Genomic DNA, 27,834 nt, shown 5'->3' on the forward strand with positions numbered 1-27,834 from the left:
ATATCAGAGATGAAGTAATCATTTGTGCACATATTCTTTGATTCAGGAAAGCATTTTTAACTCAAGACAGCACTTACAAACTTTTATTGAACTGACAGATTCAAATCACAGAATTTCCATAACTTTTTAAAAAAGTATTTTTAAACAAATACTTTGCATTCTCTCTTTTTTCTTTCATACTAAGCCAAAAGCTTTTCTTGCACATTACCTTGTTATTTCAATTAATCGCAAATACAACTACTTGTTCATAGACTGAGAATTTTGTCTCTTTCAGCTGTTAAAACTTTGAAGTTACCCTGAATTTCTGCCATGACATTCATTTATTTTCCATATTGACTCAAGTTCTTCATATTCAATATTTTCAAGACTTCTGGATCAGAAAACACTTCCTTAAAGAATATGGTGATATAGTGTTAAAGAAGAGAAACAAAACTTGAAACACTTTCTTATTATATCTGGTTTGAAAACATCTATTATTGGCTCATTCCTATTTCATGCATCCTTCTGTGTACAATCAACTAGTTTTTCTTCCTGGTAGTTATAGCTTTAGTAGTTTAACATGAGATATATTCTAAAAAATATATTCCTCCTCTTCCAAAGCTTGGGACTTCCCAAGCTCACCTGGATGGGAATGTAGTGATAGGACAAGGGGGAATGACCTTAAGCTGAAGGAGAGAAGGTTTAAATTAGACTATAGGGAGGAGTTGTATATTTTCAAGAAAAATTCACTTCTTTGGAGGGTGATGAGGCACTGGAAGAGATTGGCGAAAAAGGCTGGGGAGTCCCCACATCTGGGGGTGCTCAACATTAGGCTGAATGGAGCTCTGAACAACCTGGTCTAGTGGAAGGTGTCCCTGTCCATGAAAAGGCAGTTGGAACTAGGTGGTCTTTAAGATCCCTTCCAACACAAACTATTCTATGACTCTGATTTCCTTAAGTCAGGAGTTCTGTAGGACAGAAGCCAAGCAGCTGTGATGGACATACTGACTTCTGGCTCAGTACCAGCACAACAGCTTACCTAAATATTTGTCTAGCAAGCATGCCATCTCTGCAATTTATTTTCTTTACTCTTGCTTTCCAAGATGATCATAATATCTGTTGTCCCTACAGGTGTATATGACTGAAATTCTATAGGCAAAACAAAATGAGAGGTTAGAAATATTCCTAAAAATAATTTTTAAAAAGATGGATTGTAAAATCTTGTACAAAATTATCAATAAACACCTTTTCCCATTAATGCTGATATAAATATTAATGCACATTGCTTTCATAGAAATTTTAATTATTTCTCTACTTGGTTTCATCTTGTGAGGTTTTTTAATAACTCTTATATATGAAAATTCAACTTTCTGTATCAGGTTTATGATGTGGAGTACAGTTTCTCAACAAACGTTACTAAAGTCAAGAAAAGGTGCTCATATTTATTTCTGATTTTAAGTACAAATGAATACTGAGTGACCACTTGCTGCTACATCTTTTTGAAGAGCTTTTCTGTTAGGGGAGGGAGTTAAGCCAAGCTTCTCCTCAAGTGACACAACACTCTACACCTTAACAGATAGGAAGATTACTTCCTCAAATAATAATTAAATTCTTCATAGTTATTTGGGGATGAAAACAGGAGGATGGATCATAAATTGGCACACTCAGATACATGCAATACAACCATCCATTGTTGTTTTGAGTGAAATTCTTTTAAAGAATTCCTTTAAAGCACCTTTAACCCAAACCTCCCTGGCCCACACATAGAGCATAGGCCTTGCCTGTGGTTAATGCAAAAGCCTCAGCAAAAGGCAGGGAAAGGCAGCATGAGCAATGCTTACAGGTCACAGGATTTCAGAGACAAAGCCAAGCAGCCAAGTCTTGTCAGTCCAGCCCCAGGAGAGAGATGGGTACTCTGAAACTGCCACAGCTGATCAGGCAGGACTGACAGTGAACTCCGGGAGCTCCACTGAACACCTCTACTCTAATTAGGTTCATCACTTCCAGAAACTAAAATCCAAGGAGACACTTTCCCAGATGAAAACTCCAGCAATTGCTGCACAGTCTCTCAGGCCTGACAAGAACAAAGAAAGTGTTACGATAGGACTGACTTAATCTTGTGAAAATAGCTTCCTTTAATTAAACCTTATCTTCTATCCAAACCCATCTAATTTATGTATCTATTTGTAAGCCTATGTGCCAGCTGTATCGTCCAGAATAAATATTATTCTTTGCACTATACTTGTTCCTTGACAGTGTCAAACATTAGCTTCACTCATATGATAAACTCCAGTCTGCACTCACTCCTGATTTTTAATGCCAGGACTAACATATTACTGATTTACAGACATCATGAAGTTAAAACATCAGAGTATTACAAGGCTAATTAAGCTTTTCTGCATTCCACTGACAAAGTACTTTCAGAGAAATTGCTTCTTATGTTTCCTTATATCCCAAGATAGGAGTTCTTATTTACAGTAGGAGTTCTTATTTACAGTACCTCTGGCTGCACATATCTTCTTCTTGGAATAGCACAGACAGTGCCAAGCAGGCTGGTGCCTTTGAAGAAAGTGATGCAAAAAGGGTAAGGAGGCCATGTGAACCCTGTGACTCCTATTGCCTGCTCATGGCAAGGATACAAACAGCCTTTGTAAGAGGCTGCTTTAGGTAGTCCCAGAGTTGAACAGAAAAACCAGACAAAATGTCCTCTCTTCCCTGCTAGCCACTAGCACAGGTTTTATATTCTGGAGACAGTGCAGGGTGAGTAACGGGGTTTTTGGCAAGCAGCCATGATTAAGCACTCATGGATACAGCTTGCCTTTTTAGACATTAAGAATGAATAATACCTCTGAAATACAATCCCCACCTAATGCCAGAAAATAAATTGGAAGATTTTAATTTCCACAAACAGAGCTAGAGAAACAAGTCTTTTTCTTTCTCCTTTCCCCATCCTGGATTTCTTGTAAATATTACTTTCAGATTTTGGTATGGTGGAAGTAGAGACTCTGTATTATCATGTTTATCTCCAAAAAAGATGTGAAAAGGACATCTCATGTTTTCACAACTTTAACAAAATTATTCTTAACGAAAATTCATTTTAGGAGTGAAATTATTTAATTGGTTTTGTTCTAGTATGGTTCTACATTTTTAATAGTTCTACATTTTAATTGGTTTTGTTCTAGTATGTCTAAGGTACTCTAAGGGACATATGGTGAATTATTTTTTATATCTTAATGCTGGTTAATGTTTTGCAGAGCAGTTGCATTGCTTTTTGAATATCAAACAATGCTCTGTTGATCAAAAAAGAAATTAGATTCATATATAGAATTGTTTTCAAAAGTTAAAATAATATTTGGTGTATTTTACAGATATGTGATTTATACAATAGTAGTTGGGACATAAAAAATTTTAAATGTCCAGTCCAGAAGAGATAAATAAATAATGTACAAATTCATACTTTTTGCTTGTTGTCAGAATATTTCTAATTATCTTGCTGGATTTGTCTTCAACAATAGGAAGGCATTTATTGTTGTATGTGTAATTCATCATTCAGCTTATCAGAAACAGACCCGTGACATTTTAATCTGTCCACCTAGTATTCTGCACACTCTAAATTTTTTAGCAAATTATGGTTCTAACTATGAAAACAGGTTTTGACTAGAAAAACACAAACTGCACCATCTCACAGAAGGTTTTTAGGGACACCCCGTGGCAAAATGACACACTGCAAACGTTCAAGAATCAAATGCCAAAAAGGAGACAAGTGGTCCCACATGTTTTGGGGATTTTAGTAACATCAGTTGCCTCACAAGATGCATTTTCATACTTCTGACCAGTGTTAGAATGCACAGGTTTGTGTTTGCATTTTGTCAACTGCTTTCAACATTGATTTCCAGCACATTTTTATGGACAAAGTCCACATGCTTTTTACCTTGTGCAATACAGGATAGCTCACTCCAATGAAAAAGTATTACCAGTCTAATTCAGCAAAAAGCTCTATCAATTTCAAATTGCTTTAAGTTTTGTTTTTATATGACAGTACAACATTAAAGGTGCTGGCATACACATCACATCAAGATCCTTTTAGAGACTGTTTCTCTCACTTACCACAAGCAGCACACATGTTGTGATGGTTTCTTACTTTTACTTGCCCTACTACACCCACACAGCTCTTTTAAGGCAGAATGGAACACAAAGGCATGTAATGTACCTTTTAGAAATACACATCAATGAACAAGAGAAATACAGCACATATTTGCCTATAGGGATACTACTATGTGGACAAAAAACTTCAGCTAGCACTGAACATTGTCCCATGGTGTAAGCTTAAGCACAGACAATAGCTTTTGATGAAGAATTATAGCTAAGGTCAGGTAGACTTTAAGAATGGCTTAAATGCAAATCTGAAGACAATGTGCTGCCAGAAATACGTCTAGTTTTTGATCACTTTCCAGCTTGGTAATGAATTATGCTATCAACATTTAGCTTCTGTATCTTCATGAGCACCATAGAGAGTGTATTTCACAAGTCTCTGCATTTCCATTATCTCTGTCTCCTTGTGAACTCATAAAAACTTCTAGCATCCAGAATATCCTGCAGAGAGGAGCTGCACATCTGGGTCTTGCAAGAAAAATCATCCATTTTATGCATTGTGCACTGGTTCTTGTTGCCCTGTAAATATTGTGGGAAATGCCCAAAAGTATCTAATGCAAAGGTGTGAAGAGGATGAAGTCAGGCTCTTCTTGGAGGTGCCAAACAATAGGATGAGAAGCAACAGCCAGAAATTGATGTACAGGAAATTCTACCTGAACATGAGGAAGACTTTACCGTGCAGGTGACCGAGCACTGAACAGGTTGCCCAGAGAGGGTGTGGGGTTTCCCTGACTGGGGATATTCAAGAACCGCCTGGACACAATCCTGTGCCAAGTGCTCTGGGATGACCCTGAGTGTGAAAAACCCCAATCACTTGGTTTTCAAAATTTTAAAAATTTAATAATAATAAAAATGGTTATAAAAATAGTAATACAATTAGAGTAATAAAGTTTAGAGTTAGGACAATTACAAGACAATATAAAGCAAAGAATTACAGATGTCCGGATGCTCTCGGACACTAAGTCACGACGAAAAGCATGACTTGTGAAAAAAGGAATAACCTTAAAAACAATACCCTGTTGCATATTTATATAGCCTTCATGGTTATGCATACATTCTATTTAAACCAAGAACTCTGTCTGTTGTATGTCAGCTGTTTCCTTTAATCCCCATGGCGTCTTCAAGTCTGAGCAAGGTCTGAAGAAATTAGTTTCTTCTGATAAGAAGCAATAAATTCCTCTCCTTTGGAAGATTTAGGTGTTCCTCGAAGCCAGTATCTCATTCCTAAAAAAAAAAAAACAAAAAAAACAACTCCCCCCACATATATAATCTCTATTTTAACATTATGCTGGAACCTAAAACTATATTTAACACACTACGTAAGAGAATTAACACAGCATAACTTTCTAACATTACACATATAATATTCATTGTAATATTTGCGAAAAGCCAATCATAAACCATGCATTTTTCACACTGAGGTTGGACCAGACGCCCCACTGTGGTCCCTTCCAATCCCACCAGCTCTGTGATTCTGTGCCTTGGCCACTCTCGCTGTCGCCAGCTGCATCCCCGCCAGTGCCGTGGCCGCGGTGGGACCGGCGCTCGCAGCCGCAGCACCCGCACCGCAGCCCGCCCGGCCCCGGCGGCGCAGCGCCCGCCCGGCCCCTCTCACCCGGGAAGCGGAAGGCGCTGCCGAGGCCGCCGGTTCCGAGGATCCCGCGGGAGCAGGGACGGGCGCCGGGAGCGCTCTGCTCCTCACCGTGAGTAGCGCAGCGGGGCTGTGCGGGCGGAGACGCGGCGTCGGGGGCTCAGGGACGCCGCGCTAGGAACCCCGTGGAAAAGAAGGCAAAAAACCCTAGCAAAGCTGGACTGCGCGAAGTGAAACTGAATTGGGAAGGCTGGGTTGAGTCAGGGGAAACTACACGTTCCGTTTGTTCCTTTGATGTTTCAGGCAGCGGGACTGCGGGGAGCAGGTGCTGTGAGACCCGCGGATGTCCGGTGCGGCTGCCGCCGGCTGTGAGCGGCAGCGCTGGGGAACGCCGTGCCCGGGAGCTCGCTGCTGCTCGGGAAGAGCCTGGCTGTCTCATGCCGCCACCGGCGTTTCGCTTCTGTCACAGCAGCCGGCTGCGCTCCTGCCGCATTCAGCATTAGCAGAGCAGGCATTCCTTCCATCCGCTGTGCAGTTATTAAAAACATGGTGCTCCACTCATTAAAAAACTGCCTTTGGCTGTCCTGCGGCCTCAGGACTCCAAAAGCTTGCTTCTGGAGCACAGCTGGTGGAGCCCTCGTTATCCAGTCTGTTTCTAATGATGTTTACCAAAATCTAGCTGTGGAAGATTGGATCCATGACCACATGGATTTAGAGAAGCAACAGGTCCTTTTCCTTTGGAGAAATTCCCCTGCTGTGGTAATAGGGAGACATCAGAATCCCTGGCAGGAATGCAACCTCAGGCTACTGAGGCAAAAAAATATAAAACTAGCCAGGAGAAGAAGTGGAGGAGGGACAGTTTACCATGACTTAGGTAATATCAATTTGACTTTCTTCACAACCAGAAAAAAATATGAACGAATGGAAAACCTGAAGCTCGTTGTGAAGGCACTGAAAGCCTTGCGACCCCAGTTAGATGTACATGTCACTGACAGATACGACATCTTGCTAGACAGGCAATACAAAATCTCAGGCACTGCTGCAAAGCTGGGAAGGACAAGTGCTTATCACCACTGTACCTTACTCTGTAATGCAGACAAGTTTGTTTTATCTTCTGTGCTAAAAAGTCCTTTTAAAGGGCTAAAGAGCAATGCCACTCCTAGCGTGCCTGCCTTGGTGAAAAATCTCTTTGAAGAGGATCCTAGTTTAACTTCTGAGATGCTCCTGGATGCCATTGCTAAAGAATATGCTGTGCAACACCAGATAGATCACCATATCACCTTAATAAATCCAACTGATGAGACTCTGCTTCCTGGAATTAGTAACAAAACTAAAGAACTACAAACCTGGGAATGGGTGTATGGAAAGACACCAAAGTTCAGCATTAGCACATGTCTTAACATGACCTATAAAGATTCTGTTCTTGACATTAAAGTAAATATGGATGTAAAGCACGGAAGAATTGAAGTATGTAACATTGATCTGCCAGAGAAGTGGCTGCCACCAGAACTGTACAGTGAACTGGTCAAGAGTCTTATTGGCAGTAAGTTTTGCCCAAATGAAACCACGACACTTGTTACAACATTGCTAAGAGTGTGTCCACAAGATGATGAGCTGCACAGCAGGTGGAGTTTACTATGTGAGAATATGATAAGGTTAATGTGACTTGCATTTTGAAAGTGTAAGTTAAACTTCTGCTGCTTTTTTACTTAATGTATCAAAACCAAAATTAAAACAATCACTACCAAGAGAAAAAATCAGCTTGTAGAAAACAAACTGTTCAATCTTGTGCTTGCATTTAATGTTACAATTAAATTTCACCCTACCTGCACCTGATATTCCCGAACTGTAGGATTGAAACCGCTGCTGACAAGACATCATTGCTGCTTGAACCAGGGAAAATGGTGGGGACATCCCAAATTGGCCCTGTAGCAGAGAAGGTGCAAATGGCTGACACAGATGGAATGGGGTAGGTGTAAAACTGGCGTTGTGCTGCTGCACTGGATGCCCCAGCCTGCATCGTGCTCCTTGTGGATTGAGCCCAAACTGAGCTGTGTGGGAAGGTCCACCCTGGGTTAGGGCTTTTGTCCATGCATGTGCCAGAGCAGGGGAAGATTAGGAAATTCAGTGTGGGGGTTTACTGGGACAGAGGCCACATGTGTCTCCTTCTGACTGTCTTGTGCCTGGCACAAAGCTGGGAGTCCCTGCTGCCATGGGTACTGGTATCAAAGCTAAACAGTTGGAAATGCAAATACAGAACAAGGAGAGATTCCTTATGTTCCCATCTAGCAGATTTTCCCCTAGAAGGCAGCAATGAACTGAAAGTGATAGATTGTTAAATAATAGTTATATATATAGTAAAATTATTAAAGAAAGGCTCAAGATGTATTTCACTGGTGTTGAAGAAAAAGGGTAATGCAATTTTGATTAGGTCAGAACAGTAGCTGAAAGGAGGCTGTGGCAAGGTGAGGTTCAGGCTCTTCTCCCAGGCAACCAGCAACAGGGCAAGAAGACACAGCCTCAAGCTGCACCAGGGGAAGTTTAGGCTGGGCATTAGGAAATAATTGTTCATAGAAAGAGTGATTGGGCATTGGAATGCTTGCCCAGGGAGGTGGTGGAATCACCGTCCTTGGAGGTGCTTAAGAAGACTGGATGTGGCACTCAGTGCCATGCTCTATTTGACAGGGTGATCTCAAAGTTCTTCTCCAGCCTAGTTAATTCTCTATGTTTGAAACTGATGGACTAGGTTAAAAGACTTAAAGCTTCACATTTGGGAAATTACTATATTTACGGTGAGCCTTCTCCAGAGCTTGGCTGGATCTATGAGGCATTATTATGAATTTCCTGATGTTGTGAAGAAATCAAACAGATGACTTAAGCTACAAATGATAAAAAATAACCTTTATTCCCATTAAAAATAAGCATATATTATACACAACTGAATGAAATTCACAAGTGACTAGGAACTTCCTATCACAGCAGCAAACCAGGGTGCTCCTATGGAATGTTTAGGGGAATGATTAATAGCACACAGCTCTGTGGCACATATTATTCATTCTGCTGATGCAACACTGCAAAGCTGAAACATTATTATGAGAAAGGATAAAGAAGGCAGACTACTGGCTAATTATGACCCAGAAAATAAGGCAAAGACCAGCTCCATTTCTTACTGGTTGCTGTGGAATAGATTGTTTGTTACAAGCAAGAGGAAAAGAATAGCAGCATTAGATAACAGAAGATGAAATAATAAAGTACATTAAGGGAAAAAAAAGATAACAGAATACACCAACCATCAGGAAAAATAAATATAGGAAACAAAAAAAGTTCTAGCAATAAATAAGCTACGAGACTATAGAGGCCTATTGTATTACAAGGCAGAAAGTGTAAGGCACTTGTCAGTCCTGAGGATGAAAAGTTTTGGATGGGACCTGAAAAAGAGGACACTGGCCTGTTTTTTATCTCAGACTGTATGACTTGGGCAGAAAAAGCAGCACTTCTAGTAATACCTTCTAGCTTCCAAAGGCTGAAGGAATGACAAGGGAAGACTGTCTTTATTCTAAATAGCATATTGCTTAGAATCGCAGAATATTTTAAGTTAAGGGACTTTTTATATTTTGAGGAACCCACAAGGATCAAGTTCAGCTCTTAACTGAATGACCCTTACAGGCATAAAACACATGACCTTGGCATTATTCACACCATGCTCTGACCCACTGAGATACTCAGGGTACCCAACTTCTGAAAAAACTTCAATTTATTCTTTTTAGGGGACTACCTTAGTAGTAGCAAAATAGCTTACTGCAGTTGAGAGTGGCATGAAAAGCCAGTCATTAGACTCTAAAGTCAGACAGTAAGACCAGGAGAGGATCACATCCTTGCCACACTTAATGCAAAAGATGGTATGAGGTATATGGTCATGAATCATGGAATAAAAGAATACACAGGAGTGTCAGGGAAGAGATTACAGCTGTTTGCAGCCTTCCCAGTCCAAAATCCATTATGCAGAGACACATAAGACAACCCTAAAATGATTGTGTACTGAACACTACCACAATTATAGGCAAAGAGGTTGGAAAGTGGAATGTGAAATTTGGGATTACTAGTAAAGTCTGGGAAATAAAGTATTACAGGATTGACAAAATCCCAGCAAAACAGTAGTCATGACTAGAATACAGGAATTAAAGGAAATAAATAAGACTGCTTATAAAAGAGGACATGTGGTAGCCCAGCTTCCAATGATTGTGAGATGGTCAGTTAAAGATATAAAATCCAAAACAGGCTCAAGACAAAATCAACAGTAAAAATAGAAATGGCATTAAAGAGGCTTTTGAAAGACATTACTGAGGGTCTTTATCAAATCAAGATAAAATTTAGACATGGATTGTATTAAGATAACAAAAGAAGTACAATGAAGGAATCATGCGGTTTTGATTTCTCAGACTGGAAAGCCTCAAATATTCTAAAACATATAGATCATAAAAGCTGTGTTGCACTAAGTACTTAGAAGAGTTGCTTCTGTGGGCAACCAGCTGGACTCAAGCAATATCTTTCAGTCTTACATTTTTATGTTTATGAAAACACTTATTAAAAGCAGTAATTTCTGATCACATTTGCTTTGTGTGTTTAGTATGAAAGACATCCACTGTTGTTTCATGACAAGGTCTCAAGTCCAAGTCACAGTATCCAATGCTGAAACGACCCTGCAGAGATAACAGAATTTACATGGTGAACATATACTGTAGAAGAGCTCATTTTAAGTTAATTAAAGAAGTCAAAGCATCCTTACCTGTGGTTTCTTAAAATAATCAAGACCCCTTCCTATCTTAATCATCCATCCATTGTTGAATCTGTTTTAAAAATGCACAATAAAAAGGTTACATCCACATGATGCACAAGCTCTTTTGTTTCAATCAGAATTATTTCAATCACAGTTAGTTCCTAACATCACCAATACCTGTGTGGTCCACAGAAAGCACCATTCTCTAGAGATATTATATATGTAATACTAGTATTATATTCACAATTAGAAAATATAGAACTACAGTGGGCTGATTGCATCCAGTGAGGGCCACTGCCTCTTACTTTGTTACCCACAGCAAGTTAGGGTTAAATAGTTTGACTTCAAATAACTGCCATTTGGTCATTTTTTTACATCACCTACCTGATTTCTCGATCATGTATGGAAGACGAAAATTCAATACTCAGTGTTACTCCATAATTACTCAATGACTGTTGTATTCCTTCCAAGGCAATCCTCTGTTCACTCCTACTACCCTATCAAAAGTAAAAATAACATGATGGGGTTTTGTTTTCTTTTTTAAACTATATATTCTACTTCTGGTCACTACTTCTTAAAGTCACACACAAAATCTTTTCAGTATCAAGGCAAATCAAAAGAAAGAAAGAAACTTGGATGAAGGCACTTTTACAGTTTCAAAGACAGGATAAAAAGCAGACAGACTACGGTATATTTGCTGAGGGATGTGGAGGATGAGCTCACTCTCAGCCCTTTGAAATTAGATAGGTACTATTTAAGTGCAGTAATAGTTTAAATAAGTGCAGTGGTAGTTCGACAGATTACAGCTCAAGAAAGCCTCTAAAATGACAAATACAGGTGTTGGAAGAGCAAAAAAAAACTTGTCTCAACAGATGCTTTGGTTTTTATGACATTTTCCACAACAAAACTTTTACAGAAATTTCAATTTAAGATTCTGCTTACTCAGAATTTGTTAACCAGAAAACTCTGAACTTAAAAAATTATTTATGTTAAACTATCTAGGAATAAGTCTGTATTTTTATATTTTGTTTTCCATGTGGCATCATCAGTGCAGGGAAACAGAACCCAAAATCTAGACACTTACCTCATCACAGGAAGTGAGGAGATGGATTGTTTTCACCTTGCATGGCCCCTTAACTAGCATCTCACAGAACCGTAGAAAGTTATACAGCTGAAAAAGTTTTATTTAATTTAGTAGTTTGGAATTTCTCTAGTGGCTACATCTGTATTAACTACACCAAATATCAACTTGCCTGATGAACCTGTCGAATGTATGGATCTTCCACCCAAACTTCAGAAACAATCTCAGTGAGGTACTCGTGGAAAAGCTTTTCATAGCCAAAACCTGTTGCATTTTCTTCTATCCTGATTTGCTTATGGTATTTGCCATCTGAGAAGAAAGTAAATCACTTTTGAAGTAAAGGTCAGGACGTCATTTTCAGGTTAAACCACCTTGTCCATCAAACATTCACGTAACAACAGCCATTTAAAAGCAAAAGGGTATATCGGGTACATCCCAGTTCATGGAATCATGGAATGGGTCAGGCTGGAAGGGACCACAGTGGGACATCTAGTCCAACTCCTGCTCAAGCAGGGTCATCCCAGAGCACGTGGACGGGATTGTGTCCAGACAGTTCTTGAGTATCTCCAGAGAAAGAGATTCCACAACCTTTTTGGAAAATCTGTTCCAGTGTTCGGTCTCCCGCACAGTGAAGAAATTCTTCCCCATGCTCACGGAGAACTTCCCGTGCATTGGTTTCTGCCCTTGCCTTGTGTCCTGGTGACTGGCACTACGGGGCAGGGCCCGACTCCCTCCACTGGGTACCCCCCACTTAGTATTTATACCTTGTTTCTCTTTCTCAATGTGTTTTTTAATGTCCTCGGCTCTGGTCATGTACTCGGATATCTTCTGCCGGTAGCGGTGCTTCTTCGCCTCATCTGTCGTGGCTGTGAATCACAAAGAGTCACGGGCCAGCTGAACACAGGGCCGGCTCTCCCGGAGCCCTGCCCAGCTCTCCCGGGATCTGCCCGGCTCTCCCGGGATCTGCCCGGCTCTCCCGGAGCCCGGCCCGGCTCTCCCGGGATCTGCCCGGCTCTCCCGGGATCCCTGCCCGGCTCTCCCGGGATCTGCCCGGCTCTCCCGGGATCCCTGCCCGGCTCTCCCGGGATCCCTGCCCGGCTCTCCTGGGATCCCGGCCCGGCTCTCCCGGAGCCCTGCCCGGCTCTCCCGGGATCTGCCCGGCTCTCCCGGAGCCCTGCCCGGCTCTCCCGGGATCTGCCCGGCTCTCCCGGGATCCCTGCCCGGCTCTCCCGGGAGCCCGGCCCGGCTCTCCCGGAGCCCTGCCCGGCTCTCCCGGGATCCCTGCCCGGCTCTCCCGGGATCTGCCCGGCTCTCCCGGGATCCCTGCCCGGCTCTCCCGGGATCTGCCCGGCTCTCCCGGGATCTGCCCGGCTCTCCCGGATCCCTGCCCGGCTCTCCCGGGATCCCTGCCCGGCTCTCCCGGGATCCCTGCCCGGCTCTCCCGGAGCCCTGCCCGGCTCTCCCGGGATCTGCCCGGCTCTCCCGGATCCCTGCCCGGCTCTCCCGGGATCTGCCCGGCTCTCCCGGGATCCCTGCCCGGCTCTCCCGGGATCCCTGCCCGGCTCTCCCGGGATCTGCCCGGCTCTCCCGGGATCTGCCCGGCTCTCCCGGATCCCTGCCTGGCTCTCCCGGGATCCCTGCCCGGCTCTCCCGGATCCCTGCCCGGCTCTCCCGGGATCCCTGCCCGGCTCTCCCGGAGCCCTGCCCGGCTCTCCCGGGATCCCTGCCCGGCTCTCCCGGGATCTGTCCGTCTCTCCCGGGATCCCTGCCCGGCTCTCCCGGATCCCTGCCCGGCTCTCCCGGGATCCCGGCCCGGCTCTCCCGGGATCTGCCCGGCTCTCCCGGGATCTGCCCGGCTCTCCCGGGATCCCTGCCCGGCTCTCCCGGGATCCCTGCCCGGCTCTCCCGGGATCTGCCCGGCTCTCCCGGGATCCCTGCCCGGCTCTCCCGGGATCTGCCCGGCTCTCCCGGAGCCCGGCCCGGCTCTCCCGGAGCCCTGCCCAGCTCTCCCGGGATCTGCCCGGCTCTCCCGGGATCTGCCCGGCTCTCCCGGAGCCCGGCCCGGCTCTCCCGGGATCTGCCCGGCTCTCCCGGGATCCCTGCCCGGCTCTCCCGGGATCTGCCCGGCTCTCCCGGGATCCCTGCCCGGCTCTCCCGGGATCCCTGCCCGGCTCTCCTGGGATCCCGGCCCGGCTCTCCCGGAGCCCTGCCCGGCTCTCCCGGGATCTGCCCGGCTCTCCCGGAGCCCTGCCCGGCTCTCCCGGGATCTGCCCGGCTCTCCCGGGATCCCTGCCCGGCTCTCCCGGGAGCCCGGCCCGGCTCTCCCGGAGCCCTGCCCGGCTCTCCCGGGATCCCTGCCCGGCTCTCCCGGGATCTGCCCGGCTCTCCCGGGATCCCTGCCCGGCTCTCCCGGGATCTGCCCGGCTCTCCCGGGATCTGCCCGGCTCTCCCGGATCCCTGCCCGGCTCTCCCGGGATCCCTGCCCGGCTCTCCCGGGATCCCTGCCCGGCTCTCCCGGAGCCCTGCCCGGCTCTCCCGGGATCCCTGCCCGGCTCTCCCGGGATCCCTGCCCGGCTCTCCCGGGATCTGCCCGGCTCTCCCGGATCCCTGCCCGGCTCTCCCGGGATCTGCCCGGCTCTCCCGGGATCCCTGCCCGGCTCTCCCGGGATCCCTGCCCGGCTCTCCCGGGATCTGCCCGGCTCTCCCGGGATCTGCCCGGCTCTCCCGGATCCCTGCCCGGCTCTCCCGGGATCCCTGCCCGGCTCTCCCGGATCCCTGCCCGGCTCTCCCGGGATCCCTGCCCGGCTCTCCCGGAGCCCTGCCCGGCTCTCCCGGGATCCCTGCCCGGCTCTCCCGGGATCCCTGCCCGGCTCTCCCGGGATCTGTCCGGCTCTCCCGGGATCCCTGCCCGGCTCTCCCGGATCCCTGCCCGGCTCTCCCGGGATCCCGGCCCGGCTCTCCCGGGATCTGCCCGGCTCTCCCGGGATCTGCCCGGCTCTCCCGGGATCCCTGCCCGGCTCTCCCGGGATCCCTGCCCGGCTCTCCCGGGATCTGCCCGGCTCTCCCGGGATCCCTGCCCGGCTCTCCCGGGATCTGCCCGGCTCTCCCGGAGCCCGGCCCGGCTCTCCCGGGATCCCTGCCCGGCTCTCCCGGGATCCCTGCCCGGCTCTCCCGGAGCCCTGCCCGGCTCTCCCGGGATCCCTGCCCGGCTCTCCCGGGATCTGTCCGGCTCTCCCGGGATCCCTGCCCGGCTCTCCCGGGATCCCTGCCGTCTCCCCGCGGGACGCGGCGCTCCAGCCCTGCTCGCGTGTCCCCAGGGCCAGCCCGAGCCCGCACCTTTCACCACCTGCAGCAGGAGGTCGATGCCCTCCTGGTAACACACCAGCGACTCCTGGAACCGGCACGCCACGTCCAGCTGCACCGCCCGCTTCACCGTCTCCGCCCCGGCCCGCTCCAGCGCGGCAGTGCCACTGCTCCCCGCCCGCGACATGGACATGGACAGGGACAGGGAGCGGGACGGGGACGGTAACCGGGACGGTAACCGGGACGGTAACCGGGATGGCGACGGGAACGGGACGGGGCGGGGAACGGAGCGGAGGTGTCTCACCTTTGTCCTTCCGCCCGCCCGGAACTGAAGTGCCGAGGCACCGTGTCCGGCCGGGACGAAGGGAGCGCGCGAAGATGGCGGCCGCGGCGGGCCGGGCGGGCCTGGGGCTGGCCGGCGCTGGGAAGGTGGGCAGGGGGGATGTGGGGAATTCGGGGGGGGATCCAGGGAGAGATCTGGGCTGGGGATGAGGCTTGCAGCCTCCGGAAAAGTGGGGATCCACGCGGGATCTCGTAGGGGCTGATCCAGCTGGGGATCCTACTCGGGCCTCCGCGGCCGCTGCGAAGGTGGGGAGCCAGGTGGGGCTGGGACCCAGCTGTGTCTTCTGCTCGCAAGTGTTCACAGCTCTGAGGAACGCGCAGACGGGTTATGCCATCCTCTCTTTGCAGGTGCTGGGGAAGAGGATGGAGGGGATGGGGTCCCCGCTGTGGGTTCGTTGTCTCTTTACCAGGTCGAATATTCCAGACTCGGTATGTACTTGACTTGCACTTTACATTTTTACATTTTTAGTTTTAGTTTATTTTCGCAAGATACCATCTAGTGTCAGTTGACTCTTTTCCCTAAAAGCGTTCATAAAGCCTGTGGAAAAACTTGCCATGGAGAGGCTGAGCACAGTCTCCCTGATAAAATGGATGTGAATTAGGTGCTGTGCTGATACAGGGTGTTGTCCATGTATTTCTGTGCCGTTGTGTGGCTAAACTCAGGAGTTACTATGCTTATTAGCAAACTGTTACAGAAATATGTTTGACTTCATGTTATAACAGCTAAATTTGAGGTCACTTTGTTGGTGCTTTGCCTGAAAAGAAAACTATGTAAGAATTTTTACCAAGGTTGAAGTATGTTTTGGACAGCACTGATGACCAGATATTTAGGGAAAAAACCTCTGTTTTGTGAACTTTATATTCTAGGTATTTAAGCCACGGCCTGGAGATCATGAAAAGTATGGAGGTGACCCCGAGGAGCCCCACAAAATCCACGTTATTACTAGAATAAAAAGTGTCATTGGTCGCCCATATTGGGAAAAGAAGATAATACGTGATCTGGGGCTGCATAAAGTATGATTGTTTTTTGTACTTGTGTATGTCAGAAATGTAGCACTAAGGTGGTGGGTTTTATAAGGACCTCCATTTTGCAGTCACAGCCATAAAGCAATCTGAGAAGTTGATGACGTGTTTAAGAGCTGAGGGGAATGCTTGTGACAAATGTGCTTTTAGTGGGAATTCAGAATACCCCTTTATGGTATTGTGCTGCATTGTCCAAGGAGAACTTTACCCACAGAATTCTTCTAAAATAATAGAAATAGGTTTGTAAATACTTTGAATTCAGGTCTCTCTGTGTCAAATTACTCTCAAATTGTAGCAAGGCAAATAAAATTCATTTATCAGTGAAAAGGCATCCAAATTCAGGACTCTAAAAGTTTGTGTCAAATATGTGTTTATCCAAGTTTTTCAGGCCAACTGCACATTATGCAAAGATTTGCCTAATCAGTGTTGTATTACAGAGAAAAAAATGTGTGCTTGATTAATTTAAGCTATAACTGAAGAAAGCAGTTTTACCCCTAAGCTCTTGTATTTACACTTTCAGTACTTCTAACAGTTGGAAGAAAAAAGCATTTATAGTGAAGTAGGAATAAAGCTGAAATTGTTTTTTTTACTGGAATCGAGTTCTGATTGCGTATTTTTATGTATGTTCTTGATGCATGGCACTTCTGTAAATCTTGCATTTGCAAGTGTGGTTTATTTTTGTACTGGTAGTGTGCAAAGTTCAGTGAACAAAGATTTGGGATTTGGCAAGACATCTGTAAAACTTGTTTTATCCCTTATGTAGGCACATCAGCCAAGACTGCACAAAAATATCCCTTCTGTGAATTCCAGACTGAAAATTGTTAAACATCTGATAAGGTTTGTTAACTATTTGTTTATTTATTTGTTTGTTTGGAATATTTAATATAAGACCCTTCTAGTCACAGGACTTGACTAAGCAGATTCTTTTGCCTGTAGAATACAGCCACTGAAACTACCCCATGGGCTGCCAACAGAAGAGGAACTGTCCAGCACCTTTCTGACAACCAGGGGAGAGCTTATCATTAAAAAGCGCCTGAAACCTGTGGAGCAGAAAGAAATTAAGTCATAAGGTGTGGTGGTTGGATTTAGATTTTTATAAAATAAATACTTTAAATCCCCAGTTAAGAGTTTGTGTATGAAAAGTAAAAATTCTTACTCTGGTATGAATGGCAAAGGTGATGCTGATGCTTAAAGAAGGATTGCAGGTGTACAGATATGAAATTCAATGTTGTTAATAGTTACCTGAAATATTAAATTAATTATGGGCTCTCTGTCTTTGTGTTTTAATTTTGTGGCTAGATTGCTGCAGTTTTTGGCTAACTGTAAGTTATCTTATAGTTTGACTTTATTGGTAAAGTCAAATAAGCAAAGAAGCAAATAGAATAGTTCTAGCTAATGATGGCAAGGACATTTCACAGGTAGCAGTAAGGATTTACAGCAATACTGGAGGACTTTCACTGCACAGAGGAGGGAATTGGAATTGGAATTGAAAAGCCCTCTGTTTAGTTGTCATATAAGAATTGACTGGCTCTCCACAGAGAGTGATTTACCACGGTTATCCAGATGTCACACTTGTTCCCTAGCAAACAGTCTGTCATCTGACTTCTGTAGCTTACAAAGCATGTGAACTCTCCATTTGGGAGTAACGGGAGTTATTCACCTCTTGGTTGGTTGTCTGATTTATCTTTCAGAAAACCTGCTGTTCCCCTGATCCTTAGGCTGTTCAGTAAGAACAGCCTAAGAGCTGCAGTCTATGTGAAAGTTAATGCTTTTCCTTTTCTAGAATGGTAAATGTTAGAAATGTAGAGACCCTGAAGAAAACCTCTGATGTGAGTTAGAATTATGGGCTGCAAGCTTATAAAATACTACCATGTATGTAGTTTTATTTACAGTTTTAATATCTGTGACCAAAGTTAGCAAGCTGCTGCTATATCAAATGATAAAGTAGTTTGCATTCCAGTCAGGATAAATTCTGCAATTTAACACGCTGTGAGCCTCTCCCACATTAGGCACACTGAAGAGGTTTTAATCTTAATGACTGCATGTTGTGAGAACATCAGAGGGATGCAGTTACTGAGAATTAGTGTTTATCCTTTCTGGCTGATTGCAGAGAAGAGTAAGCACCTGTAGGAGTTCAAAGGAATAGATAAATCAGTACAGGGACATAAGAGCTGGAGGCACCATGCAGAGAGAAAAGGATAGGCTGTGGTAGTGGCATTGAGGAATGTATTGGCCCCAATGGCCAGGCTGAAGGCAGAAATAAGAATTTGAGCTGAAATAACGTGGCATGGAAAAAGTGATAAAAATAGATAAATTAATAATTTTCCAGATAAATTAATGTTGCTTTTATCACCTCCCTTCTTTCTTCCAGCATCTGCACAGCATCTTGTGCTGCAGTGTAACTGCAGTCTCTGTGAGGCGTTGACCATATTCCCACAGGGAGGTACAAGTTGGAATTTGAGCCCTTTTGAAGGACATGCATAGTGCATCCAAGGCATAGGGCATTCTTAAAAGAGATGGTGCAAGTACTAGGACACAAAAAATTAGGCAAATGGATCTTGCTGCTGGATAGGAAATAATAAGTCTTTGTGGCCGGATCACCAGGGCCAGGCTGGCTCAGCCTTGCCAGGCACGTTCGGGATTCACGTCCGTGGAACTGCAGCCTGGGGAGCTTCCAGCAGAGGGCCCTGCCAGGTCTGTCCCACACGCTCTGCAGATGGATTTGCCTATGGATCTACAAAAATGCTGCAAGGTATCCCAGAGGGACTGGGTTGATGAAAGGCTTGGTACCGTTCAAACCTAAAGAAATGTCTGATAAACTATTGAAGCTCAAGCAGAGCTAATAGCAGGCTCCCACGTAGAAGGGAAAATACATAGTACCTGTTATTTCTGAATAAGATCCAGCTGCAAGAGATCTTAACAGAGATGTTTAATTGACAAGCTGACAGTTCCAATGAAAAGAAAATATGTGAACGTTTGGGTGTTTCTGAAATGGTATTTCCCCCAAGGACCCCCACTGTTAATCTGCTACCCAAGCCTTCTCTCTATGAGCATACATTCTCTCAAGATTTGCTCTCAAACCCTAAAACCCGAACCAGCAATGTGCACAAATACAGTGTGTGTCCACACCCTTTCAGTAGTGGAGCTTTGTAATGCTCCATGTGAAGCACACATAAGAGACATTGCCTTTTTGTGTAGGGAACAAGCAGACTGACTTAAGATGATTGCAAAATTCTGATTGGAAAGTACCTTTTTGGTCTCTAGTCCAGCCTTCTGCTCAACACAGGGCCAGTACTGAGGCCAGATGAGGTTGTTTAGTGCTTTGTGCAGTTGGGTCTTCAAAGCCTCTGACAGGGACAGCTCAGCCTCTCTTGACAGCCAGTGCTGCTATTTTGTACAGCTGTATCGACAGATAAAACCAAAGGCAGGTAAAATCTTGTTAAGTAGTGTTACAACTTCCTTGCAGCATTAATCTGCTGCTTGAGAAACTGCAGCCACAGATGAAAACTCTGAATATTCTCATGAATTAAGATGAAAATTAAAGGTAAGTTTCATTTTGGACTATTAGCCATGTTATCTTTTAAGTTATTTTTTTAGCCTTAGCTGGAAAAAAACCCATTGCAAGTTTGTTCTTGTTCCTGGCTTTGTTGTCCTGCCTGATTTTTATTGTTTCTGGAGGAGAAATTCCGAATGTTTTTAATTAGAAACAAAGTATGCAATCAGGGCCTCAGATCTAATAATTACTCAGATTTCAATATCCATTTTTCTTATAAAACCTGGCTCTTACATCCACATCATTGGCATAGTTGTGTGTTTTGCCAATATCCATTTTGTCATCAGTCTGGACAGTGCTAACTCCTGCATTATAGGCTAAGATCCCATCTGGAAAAAGGATGAAGGAAACACATAAACAGAAGTGCTACTTCATCGGTAAATAATACTTCAGAGTTGCCAGGCTAGGCAACCAGGGAAGGTTACTTTTTGTAGGTGGGTATACAACCACAAAACAGATGGAATGGAGAGAGGAGGGGAGAGCCCACCCTTATTCCTTGCAACTGAAAAATGTCATGGTATTTGCCAGGTTTCAAAAAAATCCTGCTGGAAGGCTAATCTTACTCCTTTATTCCTTTTAATGCATAGTGAGGAATATTATTCCACATGAACATAGGGACTGGGATGTGTTTAGCTTTCTGCAATGCTTACAGCATTATCCTGCTTGACTTTATATATGTGAAGAGTTTCAAAGCTAACAAAACTCAACTGTTCCTTTGTCCAAGATGGAGATTTCTTTCTAGATTTAGCATCCTGTATAAAATCTCTGTGTCTTGTGCTAAGTGCTCTTCAGTGTCCCATGGCTCGCCAGCCTTATGGTACTGTTTGCCAGCCTGAAAGTGAGACAGCAACATCAGCACACCAGATACCCCACTATTTATCCAGAGCTCTTTGTTGCTTACAGGCTGCTTGTGTTAATTTTGGTCCTCAATCTCAGGATTTACCTCTTTTGTGACTCTATGGAGAGGACAGAAGCACTTCTCACAGCACAGGCAAAGCCAGCAGGTGTGTGAAGGGTAGACATTTGGGCACTGAAGAGGAATGCTGGCTCTACTTCCTTGTCTGTCAGAGCCTTAAAGAAAGAGCACAGCTGCTGTTGTGAAGGTGACAGTATGCAGAAAGCAGGATTACTGTTGCTTCACAGTGTTTCCAGATGCAAGGTGACTGCTCCTCTCCTCCCCAGCTGAATCAAGGGTGGGAAAATCCATTCTCTATCGGGATCTCCCCTTAATCCATGAGGTAGTAAAGCTCAAGTCTGAGGGGGCTGGAGCTGTTACAAAAGCAGATCCCATACATGCAGCAAATGTTTAGGGATTTTACAGATAAGGCTACAACCTGGCAAACAAGTTAGGCACAAATGTAGGCATGAATAATGAAGCAAGACCCCTCAAGACCCAGGCCCCTGTGGTGCATAGTGTAATTAACTTGATGGTAGTAACTGCAGCTACAGCATACTCAGTTTAAAAAAGTGCTTTTTGAAACAAGACTTATTATCTAAATGTGAAATAGGAAAAAGTAATCTCTTCAATCCCAAGGGAAGGCTGGGAAGCAATCATCAGTTTCACAGTGTAAAAGCAGTCTGCTTGTGCACTGATACTCACCCAGGTCCTTCCCTGGTGCTGGGAGCTGACATCCTGACCAGCACTAGCTTTAGCCTCATCAGCATGGACTTTAACCTGGCCAAAGCCTTGGTTGAAAATGTTTAGGGGGTTGTCTTTCAGCAGGGGCCCCGCTACTCTTCTGCCTCTGCTTCAAAGAAGGGATGACTATACCTGCATTAAGCCAAATGCATTCCCATGGTCACCCAGGCTGTCCTTCATTGCTGTCCCAGCCCTTGAAAGGTAATACCAGCAATCAATCACAGCTTGAGCAAGATCCTCGCCATTGCCAGCTTTTGCCATCTTGGCCTGGTATTTCTCCATGTCTGAGGAAGGAACTCGTCTACAACATGACATGCATGACTTGGCCTTTCATTTTAGAATCCAAACCCAGTTTTAATAAAGGTCATTATGGCTGAGCTGGCATTTTGAATCCTAAATCTGTTTAGAGCAAAACAAATATAGAATTGACTGGTTTTACTGAAAGGTACCTTAGAAATCAATATACAGATGATATAAAATACTTCTTTGTTCAGATTTGGAGGGCAGTTATCTAGAATGCAGATTGAGAGAGAGGTGAGTCTTTTTTAAATCTAAGCCTTTGTGTGGATTCATCCCAGATTTAGTCTCTTTTAATTTAGGACTATAATGGAGGAATGTTCTCCATTATATGTTCAGGTTTTCAGGGAAACTCTCAGTGGAGAGAAAAAAGTAGGTTCAGAGATTGGATGCACCCAGCAAACTTTCATTCTTTCTGTGATAGTCTTAAATGTAATCTCAAAGGCAATTCTATTCCAAATATAAACTTACGTGCCCAAGTAGGATCTTTGCTAATTGTGAAAAAAATCTGCTGCTTGACTGATGGTCAGAGACCAGGATCCATAATAGGCATGAGCTTGTGTATGGGTGTAAGGGGGGATGAGCAACTGAATTAGTGCCTACCTACATAGCTCAGACTGTCTGGTTTCACAGTTGGCCCCAAAACTCCAGTTGTATCAACATGCAGTATATTCCCCTAATGCTCTGAACAGCCTAAGAACACATACTGGTTTCGGCTGAAACCAGCACAGAGCAGTATTTACAACCAGATGTCAGGCCAATGCAATGTGTGACTTGTGCTGTTACAATGCTTTCAGATCCCGGAGTGAAACCCATGACATCCTTTTGACACTAGCGCAGGTGTTGTGCTAGCAGATGCAGTCATGGTGTGTATGGCCTGCTCTGGAGGGGATTACCTCTTGATTATGCTGGCTTATGTACCTTGTGAACTGGTGCTTTGTGCCCAATTCATCTCCCCTAATTACCTAAAACTTATCTTAATCTAAGGTTGTGACTTGGGCTGCCTGCATGGCCAGTGGAGGATGGCATCTCAAAAAGGCAGGTTTTCTATTCCAAATTTTTTAAAGTAAAAAAATATGAGAGCCAATTGAAATCCTACACCCTTTACTGGGCCCAGCTTGCTTTTCCATAGCTGCAAGAAAATCAAACAGAAACATATTTTAGTTACACCCATTACAATTTATCTGACTTGCAGATTGTTTGACTTGCAATTTTTCTGCATTTTTCTGTTGTCTTAACACACCATTGCAGGAGGGAAAACACGCAAACATCAACTGAGAGGAACAATTCACCTAGTGGAATACAGACTTTGGTATAGTGAATAATTTACAAGAATATTAGACAAAGATCACAGACTTGACATGTTTGCTACAGGATGTCTCCCCACATTCTCAATGCACTTCCTGGAGACGAATGGGCTTTGTATCTGCTGGCAGTGTTCTGGAACAGCTGGCTTAGTGCACTTCCCACCCCTGCTGGTCTTACAAGAAACAGAAACACCTAACAACTTGTGCATCCTCCCAAACACAACAGGGATTCTGTTCTACAGCAAAAACACAATTAGAATTTTTAAAAATGAAATAGCTTTTAATTTAATTTTAAGTCCCATTGCTAGGAACCATGGAGGAACTGGAGGAACCTTGTCTGAAAACAGCTGTTCCCCTTCAATTCTTGGAAGCAATAACATGCTGACAACGGGAAAATGTGCTTCTGGATTTAATGACATTTTTGCAGGCAAAGATCCAGGAATAATAACATGACCAGAGCTGCAACTGCTGAGAATTCGGATATGCAGAGACTACGCCAGGCCCCTGTTGTTATCCTCTCTTGTGCAGAAACAGCAAAGGTCAACAACCCCAAATTAGCAGGCGGTGTGGATTTCAAAGCTACTGTAGCTGTTCAGCAGAAAGGAAAACAGCCGCTGGATGGCAGAACTCCCGCGGCAGAATCTGTCCTGACCCGCTTCTCCCCCGCGGGAGATTTTGAGGGTGTTAAATGCCGTTTTGCTCTTTCAGCAGCTCTTTTACATTTTTAGCGGGGGAATTCGTCCCGTGTCTTTGCACTGAGAGATTCTGTAAGTTTTTGCTGTCCTGTTGATACTTCCCATAAAGAACCAGCTGTAAAAAGTCACAGCAGCTCATGCTCTTCATGTTCACGATTATGGCTGCGTGTAAAGAAGGTTGAAACAGGAAAGTGCATCTGACAGGAAGGAGAATAGAACAGATGTGGCTCAAAACAAGTGACATTTAAAAAATTCAAAATACCACCAAAGGTGATTCACAAACCAGTAATCTCCAAGTGGTCTGTGCTACTCTTCCCTTATTTCTGGGGCAGAAACATAAATAATGTACTAGTTTGCTTCTGCTACATCACAGTAATTGAGACACTCCCACCGTGAAAAACTTTATTCTCTGCCCATATTCTCTATACAAACCTCCTTTGCCACACCTGGACAGTTTCACCTGAATTCCCTGGAACTTTATTTATACTCAGCTAGCTCTTCAGCCTCCATATAGAGTAACCTGACAGTTCTACTACTGAAATATTTTGTGCATGTGGTAAGTGTAGGACATCCACCTATAGTACATATAACAAGGGCCACAGTGATCCATTCAATATCAGTATCCATGATCAATTAGCAAGCAACTCTATTGATCACAAGAGTCACAGGGGAGGACCAATTTTATTTACCCAGAAGCCAGGCTGCAGGGCACTGGACCAGATCTAGTACCAGCTACTCTTCACTCTTCTCTCATGTGTTTGGCAGGGAGGAAGAATTGCCTCTGGCAATTAAATGGTTCAGGGCAAACATCTGTGAGATAATCTGGTCCTGCATTTATGTGTCAGGCACGCAGCTGTGCCTTTTTAGAGTTTGTTGTCATTTCTAGAGGAAAGGTACAAAAATATGCTGCCAGGATTTTTGTTATTATGACAGGAATCTATAAACCTGGTTTCTGTGACTGTGCACACACCCAAGCCCCTTTAAAAACGTTGTTAGTTTCTTGATCTGAATCAGCTAAAGGGTGGCTGAATAATTAGGGAATTAATAAAATAAAACCTGATTTAAAAGACAAAAATGAGTAGTCAAATTTCTCCTTGCCTGCTTTGGGACAAGAAACCTTTCCAGTTCTTGAGAATTGAGTGCTTGTGGAAGACTGAGGACTGCAGCAATAGAGTCTCAGGTCAGCCACATCCCCACTGTGTGGGTTTTTTCACGTTCTTGAACATTTCTTCTAATTGCTAATTAGCTAAATAAGAGGTGGGTAAGAAATGAGTGATCCTAGTTATGCTTTCAGGGGAGATATTAGGCTGACAAGCTTCCCAAGGCAATCAAGCCCATTTAGGCTGTGGGAGGTTACCCAGACTGTGTTAGGCAGGCACGGTGCTCTGGATGCTGGGAGAAGGTCTGTGTCCCAAGGGTGCAAGATGGCCTCATGAGGAAATGCAGGGATTTGTAGGTGGGTGAGGCATGTGAGGAACTGGCAAAACATGGATGGGCATAGAAGGGGCATAGAAGGGGCAGGCTGTGCCTGAGCTGTAGCATAGACAACCAGTGTCACTGGAAACTGAAGAGCTTTTAGAGGAACATTTCCACTAGAAGGAGGGGAAAGCTGACAAATACAGAGGAGTATCTAGTTTGAACTCATGTGATCTGCAAGGTGGACAAGGCTGACCTTCAGTTTACCTCTGATAAAACCATGAGGGAAATAAACAGCATGATCATGAGAAAGACAAAACAGAATACACTGGCTACCATTTGGCACATACAGTATTAAGCAACAAAGCAAAGACAAACTTGCAAGTGTTTTTGTACAGTTGCTAGAGACTTCAAAATCAAGTCAAAACCCAAATGCCTGGCTCAAATGACAACCTTGACACAGAAGGTTTCTCAGAGACTTGGTGGAGGCTAGAAAACCAATGAGATACAGCACTGCCAGCCTCACAGGAACCACTGAGTAGGATGTGGAGGTGTGATGCTGTATGTAGAGTGATCTGCATGTGAAAGATAAAAATGTTACAGCATAAAAATATTACAGAAAAAGAGAAGCACCCTAAAAACCTGTGGGTGGAAATCCCAGTTGCTACTGATAAAAATGCTGTAGTAGGACTGTATTATCCTTTTTGATTTCTGTGAGAGTGGTCAGTGGGGCCAGGGGAGCAGTAAATGTGGGATGGTGGCATGAGTGGGAGCCTGCGTACTGGCGGGATCAGTGCCTCATCAGGATGAGGTGCAGAAGCAGAATTTTTGATTGCTATAAATCCCTGCTTCTAGGACAAGCTGGTTGAGGAACCCAGAGAAACAAATGCTAGAAAGGCACAAGGGATGTTTGAGGGATGTTGGTGAGAAACTGCTCTGAGGTTGCAATCCTACAATGTGATCTCTTAACACTGAAAAGGGAGAAAGCAGGCCATGTGCATCCAATGCAATTAAACGGAGGCAATCATTAGAAACAGTTACCCCCAGCTACAGCACTGGCACCATAGGGGTCCCTGGGACCACAGGCTGGTGCCTGTCCTGGGCAATGTAAGAGTTGCTGTCCTGGAGAGAAGTTGCTGGCCAGGAAATCCCAGTCTGGTTTTCCAATGAGTAACTAAGCAGAACAAACACAGTTATTCAGCACTGCATTGTGCTGGTGTTCCCTTTGTTTTCTGCAAATCTCAGGGAGATAGACTTGGACAGATCCAGCTCCAGCAGCATTTGGAATCAGCCATCAGAATAATCTGTTCTCCCACGTAGCTTAGGGCTCTGACCCAATAGGGATTTGTTTTTGATGGTGTTTTCCTGCTGCTTCAGTTACTGCTGAAACAGATTGTTTAATTGGTCCCTCTACCTGGTTTCTATGAAAGCCAGTCATTGCAGCTCCAGACTCCAGGCAGATCCCTGCCTGAGGCATGGAGGGATCAGCCCATGCCACCTGCAGCTTAACAAGTTGATGAGAGAGAAAGACTCCACCTCACACTTGCTTTTTATTGTAGGAAGAACATTTAAATAGATTTCCCAGTTGTAACATCAGTTGTAAAACCAAATCACAAGACTCCAACAAAGAAGGTTTTTCTTCCCTGTCTGCAATTTGTTTTCCATTTGCTGGTTCTGATTTAGCAGTGTTAGCTTGGAAAGGTCCTTAAACAACACTTATTGCATTTCCCTCTCTACAAAATATAACTGCAAAGAGAGCAGGTTTAGATTAGATATTAGGAAGAAATTCTTGACTGCAAGTGTGGTGAGGCCCTGGAATAAGTTGTCCAGAGAAGTTGTGGATGCCCCATCCTTAGGAGTGTTCAAGGCCAGGTTGGATGGAGCCCTGAGCAACCTGGTCTAATGGAAAGTATTCCTACCTATGGAAGGGGAGCTGGAACTTGGTAATCTTTAAGGTCCTTTCAAACTCAAACCATTTTATGATTATATATGGTGTACAGCTACTTTTACATGTTGGGCTTGAATGTTGTTTAAAACATCCAGGAAATGTTGCATTGCTTCATTATCCTGAAAGTTTTTAAAGTATCCAACAAATTTGCTGCTAAACTCACTGCTATTTGTCTTGCCCTCAAGGGGAATGGAAGCATGTAGGTCTTTCCCCTTAATTTCTTTTGCATAATAGAAAATCATAACTGTGTGCTTTCTCTCTTTTTTTTTTTTTTTGGGGGGGGGGGGCAGGGGAGGGGGGAAATCTAATTCCTTATTTCCACAGACTGTACTTTCCATCAGGGTTGTGATTGTCCTGAGCATATTTTTCTTGGTGCAACAGGCTCAAAAAATGTTGCCAAGCCTCACTGACTGACAGCTGAATAGCTGAGAGAAGAGTTACCCCAGGTGCTTTACACACAGGTGTGTGTATAACAAAGAGATATTCAAATGAGACATTCCTTCTTTTTGATTTCTTCTGTCTCTGGCATCAACTTTGCTTCCCACTAGGATCTCGAGCCCTTTCTGTGGGATGGTTGCCCACCTGCTACACTGCTGCTTGACCTTATTGAATGTTTGCATCTGTGTTTAATTGATTCCTATGCTTTGGTTCCTAACAGGTTTTCACAGTTTCTAATCACCACGGAAATGCTCATGTTCCCTTTCAATGTAGCCCACGGTTTGATAGCTCAC

General features: G+C 44.7%; 5 protein-coding genes across 5 annotated transcripts in view; 2 read left to right on the forward strand and 3 right to left on the reverse strand.

Moving 5' to 3' along the window:
• TSGA10 (testis specific 10) overlaps positions 1-4,953 on the reverse strand; it is a 21,346-nt gene extending 16,393 nt beyond the window's left edge. Inside the window, 1 exon segment of the mRNA XM_085588469.1 lies at positions 241-4,953. Coding sequence (XP_085444595.1) covers positions 241-320 — 80 coding nt within the window. The 5' untranslated portion in view covers positions 321-4,953.
• On the forward strand, positions 4,940-10,610 carry LIPT1 (lipoyltransferase 1). The gene is made up of 2 exons (XM_021546621.3): positions 4,940-5,834; positions 6,026-10,610. Exon 2 carries the CDS (start codon positions 6,269-6,271, stop codon positions 7,385-7,387), a length of 1,119 nt encoding a protein of 372 aa, XP_021402296.3. The 5' UTR covers positions 4,940-5,834; positions 6,026-6,268; the 3' UTR covers positions 7,388-10,610.
• MITD1 (microtubule interacting and trafficking domain containing 1) lies at positions 8,603-15,167 on the reverse strand. Its single transcript, XM_077781536.2, has 7 exons — positions 14,917-15,167; positions 12,345-12,446; positions 11,753-11,889; positions 11,584-11,670; positions 10,884-10,996; positions 10,509-10,569; positions 8,603-10,422 (listed from the first exon to the last, which is right to left on the reverse strand). Exons 1-7 carry the CDS (start codon positions 15,074-15,076, stop codon positions 10,327-10,329), a joined length of 756 nt encoding a protein of 251 aa, XP_077637662.1. The 5' UTR covers positions 15,077-15,167; the 3' UTR covers positions 8,603-10,326.
• Positions 15,168-15,238: 71 nt separating this feature from the next.
• On the forward strand, positions 15,239-17,515 carry MRPL30 (mitochondrial ribosomal protein L30). The gene is made up of 5 exons (XM_021546622.3): positions 15,239-15,312; positions 15,574-15,654; positions 16,093-16,239; positions 17,012-17,085; positions 17,185-17,515. Exons 1-5 carry the CDS (start codon positions 15,262-15,264, stop codon positions 17,315-17,317), a joined length of 486 nt encoding a protein of 161 aa, XP_021402297.1. The 5' UTR covers positions 15,239-15,261; the 3' UTR covers positions 17,318-17,515.
• Positions 17,516-17,975: 460 nt separating this feature from the next.
• LYG2 (lysozyme g2) lies at positions 17,976-26,617 on the reverse strand. The gene is given in 5 exon segments (XM_085588475.1): positions 17,976-20,167; positions 20,452-20,543; positions 20,546-20,633; positions 21,573-23,936; positions 24,429-26,617. Coding segments are annotated over 4 exon segments (531 nt in total). The 5' UTR covers positions 21,756-23,936; positions 24,429-26,617; the 3' UTR covers positions 17,976-19,999.
• Positions 26,618-27,834: the final 1,217 nt, after the last annotated feature.

Source organism: Lonchura striata, chromosome 1 (genome assembly GCF_050655825.1).
Source record: "Lonchura striata isolate lonStrDom1 chromosome 1, ASM5065582v1, whole genome shotgun sequence".
NCBI classification, from domain to species: Eukaryota; Metazoa; Chordata; class Aves; order Passeriformes; family Estrildidae; genus Lonchura; species Lonchura striata.